General features: G+C 33.2%; 1 protein-coding gene across 1 annotated transcript; it reads right to left on the reverse strand.

The window, feature by feature from the left end:
• Positions 1-2,803: 2,803 nt before the first annotated feature.
• On the reverse strand, positions 2,804-8,782 carry LOC115436590 (ras-related protein Rab-8A). The gene is made up of 8 exons (XM_030159479.1): positions 8,609-8,782; positions 7,970-8,030; positions 6,794-6,854; positions 6,608-6,685; positions 6,410-6,499; positions 5,908-5,973; positions 5,771-5,821; positions 2,804-5,602 (listed from the first exon to the last, which is right to left on the reverse strand). Exons 1-8 carry the CDS (start codon positions 8,730-8,732, stop codon positions 5,513-5,515), a joined length of 621 nt encoding a protein of 206 aa, XP_030015339.1. The 5' UTR covers positions 8,733-8,782; the 3' UTR covers positions 2,804-5,512.
• Between the last annotated feature and the right edge of the window lie 2,831 nt (positions 8,783-11,613).

Genomic DNA, 11,613 nt, shown 5'->3' on the forward strand with positions numbered 1-11,613 from the left:
AGAACATGTGCATGAATGTCCCTTCCCTCTTTTTACATCTATGACACACTGATGAGATATCCCTTGATATTCTATGCATTTTTATTGGAGTTAGGTAGATTTTGTGAATGAATTTAAAATTGGCTTCCTTAATTTTATTACTTGTAAAAGAAAAATGAATTCTTTCACAGATGTTTAACTAGGCATTATCTTCTAATGTTCTGCCTAACTCCTTCTCCCAGATTTTTTTTAACAGTTGGAAGGAAGATTGGTCCTCTCTTATCAGAATATTATAAAATTCACTGATCTTTCCTTTTATCTTAACCATTTTTGACATTCGTCTTTTACTTTTAGAAACACGGTACCACTTTAGAATAAGACGACAGAATTGATATAAACACTAATTGCATTGATTACAGGATTTGAAAAAAAAAAAAAAATTATACAACATGTACACCTTTGAACTTTCAATGTTAGTTAAAAAAATCAGTTACTAATTAAGCTAATAGTTCCCTAACCACCATCAGCCTATCCCTCAAAAGGCTTTAATTGTTAGCATTGGTATTATGTTATGTTGGACATGTTTTCAGTGCTCAGTGAGATGGACCCACATGACCTTAAGGCCTATTATGTTTTTAAAATGCATAATAAAACATTCATTCTCTCATTAGGAACCCAACATGTTTTTGACTGGAGGAAAAAGCAAAAAGTTCAAATACCCCTTTACTGACCCACTAACTACATCAGTTTAACCCTGATAATTATGTAAATGTGTGTATTGTTCAATAGTATTCATACAAAGTATGACCATACTATTTCAGCTCTTTATTCTACATTTAGCCATTAGCATAGTTTTTGGCAACAACCCATTTGATATATTTGTGTAGTGATGAAAAACATCTTAACTTATTATGTTATGTATTTTATCATTTACGTTAGTGTACAGTTCAATCAACTAGTTTCACTCAATTTTTTTAAAAAGGATTTTTCTGTTTCTTTTGACAAGGGAACGAAACACTGTTACATCAAGCTACATTTAGCCACTTTTTACTAGTTCTGTCAGCTCTTAGTGTAACCTCTTTGTTTCAGCAGTTAACTTATCTGATGACAAAAAGGCTTTAATTGTTGGCATTGGCATTATCTTGTACCATACCACCTAAAACCTTGGAAATAGTTGCAAACTTTATAACAAGCCTCTTTTGTCAGTTATAAACTGATTTAGAAATGCTTTATCATGTTGACTGACAGTGACAGGAGAAAGTAGCAAGAGATTTAACACAATACAGTAAACTGAATGCACCAAATAGTGAAAATCTATCAAGTTAGTTTATCAAAATATTATACCGGCTAAAATTTACTTAGGGGGTCAAATGAGTGGCCATTTTTGTCAAAAAAAAAAAAAAAAAAGTTGTAAGAAATGCATAGAACTGTGTTGAAATAATGCTAATACATTTGTGCTCAGACTACTGATATTATTTGACAGTGGAAGCTATATTTTCAGAAATATTGGATTTTGAATAGCACGTGTATGTGAAAACTTTTGCTGGTGGACGGACGTGACATTACCCATGATGATCTGGTCAGTACCAGTACTTTATTAGTAATAAACTTATATACTTACTATTGCTAATTCTCCTCTTCTTCATAAATGTTAGTATTGTGGATCTAAAACAATAACAGCTGACACAAAAACACAAAATGTGGCAGTGGACGGATGTGACATGGTTGTTACAGATCCCATCATACTGATGCTCAGCAGCCATGTCACCGTTTCCACAAATGATCCCTGTGCAAAAACTAGGATCAGAATTATTTATTGTATAGTTTATCATCATACTAAAGAGTAAATAACAATATAGAATTGTTATTTCTTTATAAAAATGCTTATTATTAGAAAACTTTTGATTTAAAAAGTGACGTGTGACATTCTTAATGTATGTATTGGCATAACATAAGCAGGATGGATCAGCACCATACTCCATATTGCAACCTGTAAAAATAAAACATGTGATATGTAGGATAGAATCTTGGAAGAAAAATTGGGGAATCTAAAAGAATAGAATATTTGTTTTTCAGGTAAATTCAGCTAAAATATAACTTGGCCATTTGTGACATGAAAATATAGCATTAATTGTGATGAAATTGGACATTTTTGAGCTGAAAACATAGTTCATATGAGCATCAACATGTGGCAACAGAACTGAAATCCTGTAAATTTGCATAACTTGCATTTACCAACACAAAGTTCCTTTGGGGATTCACTTATATTGATTTCTTTTGCACAAAGACAGAAATAAGACCTCTAAGCAAATTTTAGCCGATACATATTTATAATTATTTTTGACCAAATAGTGTTAAAAACCTGTTGATAGGTGATTGATAAACTCTTTATAAGGCTGGTTTTATAGTAAAGTGTAGGTGAATGAACTGGCTGCTTGTCTTTCCTGAGGTGGAAGCATCTGCCCATCCATCAAGACAAGGCTCATTAGTTATGACCATCAACAGTAGATTTGTGTTTGTATCAGAGGGGGTTGAGTTACAACAGACAATAAAAGAAACAGAATATTACCGTGGCACATAGACAGGCGTTTGTCATGAAAGCTGTCAGGCTCTATTATACAACTTCAACTGACAGCGACGTCTCCTTTATCATTTGAAGTTGATTGATACACAAGATGAAATAAAGACCTTTTTTTTTTAATAATCTTATTTTATTAAATCAAAAGTACATATATCTACAAATTGTAGATACATTTTCATATGGGTTTACAAAGTACAGTACAATTTAAGTAGATCTCTTATTTTTAATGTGATATTTACAATGTTTTTTTTTTTAACTGTTTTTCATTGCATCAAATGCATTTTATTGTTATTCTCCCTGTGCACGTGGAATGACAATTATGGCTGTAAAAAGGGATGTTAAGTATTTCATATGATGTGAGTCTTCAGAAAAGGATATGGTTTAAAAAAAAACAAAAAAAGTATCATTTTGTCAGTAAATGATACATATATCAGCCCCAACACTTCTTCATGACTTAAAGCTACAGTATCAAACAACTCTTACAACAGCACTATCTCCTAACCTTTCCTATTGTACTTGCACAGATGTAGCAATGTGCTTCCCTACTTACAGAACACGTCCTGTTTTTGGCTCAGCGAATGACACAAAACAAAAAATAAAATAAAGTGAGCCCATACATTAAACTGTACGGGTCTACAAGCACTCTATGTCTGAAAATTACACTACACAAATATGCACAGGTCCAAGATTCACAATGCATAGCTTACCTACGACAGAACTGAGAATCAACTGTTAAGACAAATGGTCATGGTAGTCATGAGGTCTCAAATTATTTGATATTAAAAAATTACATGCAGGCAAAAACAGATTCCCCCTGTTGATATTGTGCATATTGGAACTGGATTTTCAGACTTAGGAAAAAATGTAGGAAATATGATAAACAATGGGAACAGACTAAGACTCTACAATATGGTAAATACAAGCAGAGGGTACATGTGTAAGTCTAATTATTACTGCGGTTTGTATTAAAATACTGATATCAGTTTTTGTCAGGGTGGTCACAGATACACTGTTCCTTTAGTGCCACCTAGCTGTCAACCAATGACGCACACAAACAAGATAATATACAGTAATACTATAGAACCATACTACTGAACCATAGTCTACCTTTATGTCAGCCAAGAAATATCACTTTTACACTATGCTTTGGCAGGGCAGTAGCATAGAAATAAGGGACTGCAATTTGTAAATATAAAATATGGCTGTTGTTGTAAATAAGGGCAGTATTTTTAGTGATCTAATACCAGGACAGTGGATAAATAGCACAGAAACAGCAAAGATTATCAAGTCATTTTTAAGAAGGTGCAGTAAAACTGCCCATTATATTCCCAAGGATAAGTCATCAAAACTTTTTTTTTTTAAACTAGCTAACTGTATTGTCGAACTGAAAACGATCACTTGGCACAGACTACACAGAACATGAGTTATGGGTAAAGTGCAAGCATAGTTGCGTGTACAGCCAAGGGGAAACAGGCTTACAGTGCGAAACTTCAGTGATTTTGAAATGTTGATCAGAAAACCAGAGACATCATGTAGCCACAGCGAATCAGAGCTGCCACAGGCGCTTCACTCAGAGGCAAATCTAATGAAAGTTGGTGTAGTTTAGCTAAAACTAAAAGGGTTCATGAGAAACACATCTGAAATAACTAAAATATCTAAAATGTCACCTTGGGTTTTTTTTTCCTCTTCTACTGATATTTTACAAACTAGATGTACTAGTAGTAGATTTCTCTCCAGACAACATATTGGTAAAATTGAACATAAAGTGCTATTTTAAGAATTTAGAGGTTATATGTTTATTACATTAAAAAAACAAAACAGTGCAAACATGTATTTAAATACATACATTAATCAGTATTTATGTTTTGTATGTATAATACTTATCTCACAGATTATTACACATGGGGCCTGTAGCTCAAAGAGTAAGGGGTCAGTGAGGTAACTTCAGGATCAATCCCAGGTAGTCAGTGTCATGAGTGTGGGGTGAATCACCATGGTAACTTATGCTGAAAACCTAACCTGTCCAAGTCCATGAATGGTTACCCATTGCCAACACTGCCCCTATTACACAGAAACCCTCATAACTTAAGTCAGAAAACCTGGGTTAACAAAATGAGTTGATGACCACTGATATCGCTTGGCAAGACCGTGGCTGGTTTTAAGATGGGGAAATGGTAGGAGACCCTGGGTCTAGTGAACTTGGTTTGTGATAGAGAGCCCAGATGAAGGCCTTTACAGAGATCCATCACCTCAATGTTATCCTGTCCATTTAATAATAGAATTTAATCTAGAGCAAAAGAAATCTGCATTGTAGTTGGAGGTGTTATCTTGCCAATTTCAAGTTGTATTAAAAGATTATGACAGACTATATTCTAACCAATCTGCATACTTTAAACCCTCAGCTGTTTGTCTGGTGTAATTTCACAAAGAGGCAACTCTGTATCACTGGATTTAATGCCTGTCAGTCTCTGGTTGTTTTATCTGTTTTATCACATAAAAAAGGGAAAGAGCACTAATAAAAAATAGATCTAAATATCACATTTATATTCCAATCCCACAACCTTGACTGGAGTTGAATGATGTTTCCTTCTGAACGGGTTGTGCTACTGTCTGTGTGAAATATGAGCCCAGAATACAAAGACACTAACAGCAGGAGTTAGAGCCTGTCTTCTGTTAGATACGGAATATCTTAATCCTCCTGGATGTGACATCCTTCTGTCAAGCCATCTGACTGACGAAGACGAGAAATTTTATTACACTGGAAGAAGATGCACCACTGGAAGCTTTCAGATGAGGAAGAAAGCAGGAAGAGTCCTCGGCTTACTAAAAGTATGATGGTTTGTGTCTGGACTGGGAGGACAGACCATGGAGGGGATAGAACAAGTGCTAAAGAGCGAGCACAGTCCGCTGATGTCCAGCCAGCTGGCGGCCAGTATCCAACGCCTTGGTGCCTCAGAGGAGGCTGCAGCGGAAGAAGCTGGTCTTTTTCTGAGGTTCTGAGATCTTGACTCCATGACTACTGCCCTGAGGTGTGTTTCCCTCCTGAAGCAAAACAACAAACATGTCACTGCCCAGTCATTTATAACTGTACACACACATCTACTCTGCAAACACATGTGAATCCTTTATTTGTACTTTTTCCACAAACAGAAATAACTTTCCCTCAGATTAAGGTCCCATTTTATGTGTGGAAAAAAAAGATTATCTTACCAACTTTGTGTCCATTTTTGATTTGATGTCTCTGGCAAGTGTCAAAAAAGCCTGTAAACATTAAAGAAAGAAGCTGTCACATATACTGCATGTATCAAAAATACATTTATGAGTAAAATGAGCCAATATCTACTAACATTTTCCACGTTGATGTTGGCCTTTGCACTTGTCTCCATGAATTTGATTCCGTATTCTAAGGCAAGCTGAAAAAAAAAACAAACAAACATAGGGAATAACATTTCATTAACCCCATTTTTATCATGTTATACTATTTACATCCACTAAAGATAAAACATAAGAAAAAAGTAAAATTTAAAAAAAAAGTTAAATCTAGTGCATACATAGTAATAATTCAGCTAACAAGAAAGATTGAATCCTTATTTATTTTAAGTATAGTTTAATTTGTGTGCCAAATGCCAAAATGCAGCTAGCAAAGTGTAGTTGTACAGGATGTTACAGATTGACTGAGAATGGTGGTCATGGATTTTAGAAAAAAGTATTAAGTGATTGATTTTCTATCTAAAGAAAATGCAAATGCATAGTCAGCTTACTTCACACTATTATGCTGACAATGATAAGAGCACAGGGTTGATGCAAGTGTAACAACCATAAAACTGTAATTCAGTTCAACTTCCTCACCTTCTCCCCTCTGTCTTTGGACACCTGCCGCTTGTCATTGATGTCACACTTGTTGCCAAGGACCATCTTCTCCACATCCGCTGATGCATGCTGGGTTAAAACAAAGGACGCTTTGATATAAACAGGACACATATCTACACTGAACTATTGACATATTTGCATTAGCAGATATAGTTTTTTATATGTGGCAGCACATACCTCCTCTATGTTTCTTATCCAGTTCTTGATATTGTCAAAAGACTTCTCGTTGGTGATGTCATAGACAAGCATAATGCCCTATGAACAGCAGCAAATGTGAGCTCAGTTTATAAATCAGATCAAATATTATGGTTACTTAGGAAAGGAGATTGTTATGGTTGGCTGATATCCTTTGAAGACACATACCATTGCCCCTCTGTAGTAGGCAGTTGTGATTGTTCGGAAGCGCTCCTGCCCAGCTGTGTCCCTGAAAAACAGAGACTCGTTCTGATCTACATGGATATAGTCTGCCTCATTGCATAATTGCCTAAGTCATATTTTTTTAGGTCATAGCCAATGATGGAAAATGATGCAGCAGTATTAGGAGAGTAAAGTTACACAGATCACAATTTGGACAAAAATATGACTTAGGCAATTATGCTATGAGGCTAATGACATGCAAATATAATAAAAACGTGGACAATGTAAGACTCACTGTTGGGACACATCACCTTTCAGGTTTTGGATGATTTAGCTCCATATATAACACATTGTTCTACAGATATGGTTTGATCACGTTGAGTTTTTCCATTCACCTCTTACAGTAAAACAGGTAGTATGGTGTATGTTTAATTTTAGAGGCTTCAAAAACGCACATTCAAATTCACTAGAAATAAATGAGTTTCATCCACTTTCCTGATCTAAGTACGTATGTTAAACCTATTTCACATGAAACAATACACTGACTACAAATACGGGTCAAGCCACGTGGTTATGTACTACATTTTAAACTGTAATTCAAAAAGTATTTAGGATAGAGACATGAATAATACATCATTTTAAAGGTATTAATTAGTACTTGAAGCTCATAAAAAAAGATATAGTGCCATCTTTTGCCATAAAAATGAGAAAAACTGCATGGTTATGTAGGGAACAAAAATTAACATCTAAATTTTCCTTTTTTTCTAAACATTTTAACAGTGCGGTTGCAAGTGTCTCCTAACTATGAAAATCTGCTGAGATGTTCTTTAAGGTGTCTATTTTGATATACCATGGATGCATTTTTTATTTTTTAAATATAACTATGACTTATGGCAAGAGTTTTGAAGAATGGAATGGTTATGTAGGGAATTAGGAATTTTGGTTATGTAGGGATAGAATAGACAGGTATACAGTTTCAATAGTTTATTCAAGCACTTGATCACAAATTTACACATTTTTATACATATTTATGACTAGATATACAAAGGATACATATTAGCTGTAGAAAGTGATTCATTAAACACATTTAACGTTTAACTCGTCGTGTTATTAGGTGAATATTGACAAAGTACCGAAAGTGAGTCATGTATTCTGGCATCAGAGGCATTTACATACACTTACCATATCTGTAACTTTATCTTCTTGCCGTCAAGCTCTATTGTCCTAATCTTGAAATCAATGCCTGGAAGGATAAAGGGATCATGCATGTCAATCATAACATTAGCTAGCTCGTTAGCCTGCGAGGTTCGAACGCCGTCAAACACTTGCCAACACTGGTAGCAGGGAAAAAAAGGTCACATTTTTAGCCGTGTTTAATGTACTGAAACAATATGTCACGGAAAACGCCATTAATGTTCAAGTTACTTAGCAATGACGTGCTAAGTATGAGGTTTTCCGGTTCTTCGCTAGGTAGTAGACGGAGCCTTACAGTTAACTGCTAGCTAACAGAGACATTGCAAAGGAGTCACCGGCATATCTGACAAACACAACATAATATAGCATGACAAGCACATCTAAATCACATCCTTTGTCAAAAATAATCGACAGCCCCACGTAGCACATACACAAAGCTTTCCGAAATACACCGCTATCACCACAGGGTATAACAAGTGCTATGATGTTGTTAAAGCTTAATTCTACCCGCCTTTATTAAAGAATAGCAAGCGTGCCAGTAAATAGACAGGCCCGCACACACAGACCATTGGCGTTTTGTAAACAGACAGAGGGGCACACACACAGTTTACACCCAAAAAAACTCACCTATTGTTGAAATAAACGTTGAGTTGAACGCGTCCTCTGAAAACCTGAACAAAACGCAGGTCTTCCCGACACCGGAGTCACCGATTAGCAGTAATTTAAACAAATAGTCGTATGTCTTCGCCATACTTGATATTATTGCGGAAATCCCGCCGGGCGAAGCAGCAAACTGAAGAGAAAGGAACTACGCCCCCTGCTGGTGCGGAATTCACCTGCTGGTTGGAATGATATTCACAGACCAGGAGTATGGAAGGAAATCTGTCCCATCACATTTTGAATTATAGAAGTGATTGAATTTCCAGCACTGATTTTTTTTTTTTTTTTTTTGCACTGAAATTAAGTATTTGAATTTTATTTTTTGTGCTGAAATTGAGAATCTGATTTTTTTTTTTTTGCACTGAAATTAAGTATCTGAAATTTTTTGCACTGAAATTAAGAATCTGTGTTTTTTTTTTTGCACTGAAATTAACAATCAAAAAATTTTTTGCACTGAAATTAAGAATCTGAATTTTTTTTTTTGCACTGAAATTAAGTATCTGAATTTTTTTGCACTGAAATTAAGTATCTGATTTTTTATTTTTTTTGCACTGAAATTCAGTATCTGATTTTTTTTTTTGCACTGAAATTCAGTATCTGATTTTTTTTTTTGCACTGAAATTTAGTATCTGAATTTTTTTTTTTGCACTGAAATTAAGTATCTGATTTTTTTTTTTGCACTGAAATTCAGTATCTGATTTTTTTTTTTTGCACTGAAATTAAGTATCTGAATTTTTTTTTTGCACTAAAATAAAGAATCAGAATTTTTTTTTTGCACTGAAATTAAGTATCTGAATTTTTTTGCACTGAAATTAAATATCTGAATTTTTTGGCACTGAAATTAAGAATCTGATTTTTTTTTTTTTTTTGCACTGAAATTAAGTATCTGAATTTTTTTTGGACTGAAATTAAGTATCTGAATTTTTTTTGCACTGAAATTAAGTATCAGAATTTTTTTTTTTTTGCACTGAAATTAAGTATCTGAATTTTTTTTTGCACTGAAATTAAGTATCTGAATTTTTTTGCACTGAAATTAAGTATCTGATTTTTTTTTTTGCACTGAAATTCAGTATCTGATTTTTTTTTTTTGCACTGAAATTAAGTATCTGAATTTTTTTTTTGCACTAAAATAAAGAATCAGAATTTTTTTTTTGCACTGAAATTAAGTATCTGAATTTTTTTGCACTGAAATTAAATATCTGAATTTTTTGGCACTGAAATTAAGAATCTGATTTTTTTTTTTTTTGCACTGAAATTAAGTATCTGAATTTTTTTTGGACTGAAATTAAGTATCTGAATTTTTTTTGCACTGAAATTAAGTATCAGAATTTTTTTTTTTTTGCACTGAAATTAAGTATCTGAATTTTTTTTTGCACTGAAATTAAGTATCTGAATTTTTTTGCACTGAAATTAAGTATCTGAATTTTTTTTTTGCACTGAAATTAAGTATCTGAATTTTTTTGCACTGAAATTAAGTATCTGAAATTTTTTTGCACTGAAATTAAGAATCTGTTTTTTTTGCACTGAAATTAAGAGTCAAAATTTTTTTTGCAATGAAATTAAGTATCTGAATTTTTTTTGCACTGAAATTAAGTATCTGAATTTTTTTTGCACTGAAATCAAGTAACTGAAATTTTTTTTTTGCACTAAAATTAAGAATCTGAATATTTTTTTTGCACTGAAATTAAGAATCTGAATTTTTTTTTGCACTGAAATTAAGTATCTGAATTTTTTTGCACTGAAATTAAGTATCTGAATTTTTTTTTGCACTAAAATTAAGAATCTGAATATTTTTTTTGCACTGAAATTAAGAATCTGAATTTTTTTGCACTGAAATTAAGTATGTGAATTTTTTGGCACTGAAATTAAGAATCTGATTTTTTTTTTTTTTTTTTGCACTGAAATTAAGTTTCTGAATTTTTTTGTCTCTGAATTCAACTATGTTCATAAATTTAGAATAAAAAAAAAATTCCAATACAAAAAATTCAGATGCAAAAAATTCGAAAGCAAAAAATGCAGATGCAACAAATTCAGATGCAAAAAATTCAGATCACACATCCTCGCTGTCCGTCTTCCTGCATCGGTGTCACTTGACCCCCTAACGTGACTCGATTGGCTGGCTGTCGCTTCGACTTGAGATAGAATTGATTATTTATTCTTGGTGTCCCGGATGTGTGATCTGAATTTTTTGCGTCTGAATTTTTTGCTTCTTTATTTTTTGTGTCTGAATTTAAAAAAAAAAAAATATTCTACACTTATGAACATAGTTGAATTCAGAGACAAAAAAAATCAGATACTTTATTTCAGTGCAAAAAAAAAAAATTCAGATACTTCAGTTCAGTGCAAAAAAAAAATCAGAGCTAGAAATTCAATGGCTTTTAAAATTCCAAATCTGATGAGGCAGATTTACTTCCATACAGGGGTGTCAAACTCATTTTAGTTCAGGGGCCAGATTCACCCCAGTATGATCTGAAGTGGGCCAGACTAGTAAAATAGTACCAGTGAAAATAGTAAAATTGTATTATGATCATGTTTATATTTACAACGTTTCCTTTAAAAACCTGAACAACTTGAAATGTCTTAAGAAAAACAAGTGTAGCTTTAACAATATTCTGCCTCAGTTAATCAGTTTATCATTAACACACGTGCATTACAACTTATGTTGCAATTACAAATACACAAAACATTTAGTAACAGGTAGAATATTGATAAAATTGCATTTTTTTTTTCTCAAGACATTTCACATTGTTCATATTTGTTCAGGTTATTTACATTTTTTGTGAAAGGACAGTTTGTTAATGTAAACATTTTCATGTAATTTTACTTTTTTACACTTAAAACTAAGATAAAATTGGCAGTTGTCATTATTTATAGGTTATTATGATGTTTTTTTTTGGTCTGACCCGATTAAGCTCTAACTCAGGGGTGTCAAACTCATTTTAGTTCAGGGGCCAGATTCAGCTAAATTTGAT

This window comes from Sphaeramia orbicularis, chromosome 17 (genome assembly GCF_902148855.1).
Source record: "Sphaeramia orbicularis chromosome 17, fSphaOr1.1, whole genome shotgun sequence".
In the NCBI taxonomy this organism is placed as follows: Eukaryota; Metazoa; Chordata; class Actinopteri; order Kurtiformes; family Apogonidae; genus Sphaeramia; species Sphaeramia orbicularis.

Bases quoted from the DNA above. Each gene is read 5' to 3' on its own strand.
- LOC115436590 (XM_030159479.1), bottom strand. From the start codon at position 8,732: ATGGCGAAGACATACGACTATTTGTTTAAATTACTGCTAATCGGTGAC. The intron at 8,031-8,608 runs GTGAGTTTTTTT...TTATCCTTCCAG, and splicing joins AACGTTTATTTCAACAATAG to GCATTGATTTCAAGATTAGG. The intron at 6,686-6,793 runs GTATGTGTCTTC...TGCTGTTCATAG, and splicing joins CCTACTACAGAGGGGCAATG to GGCATTATGCTTGTCTATGA.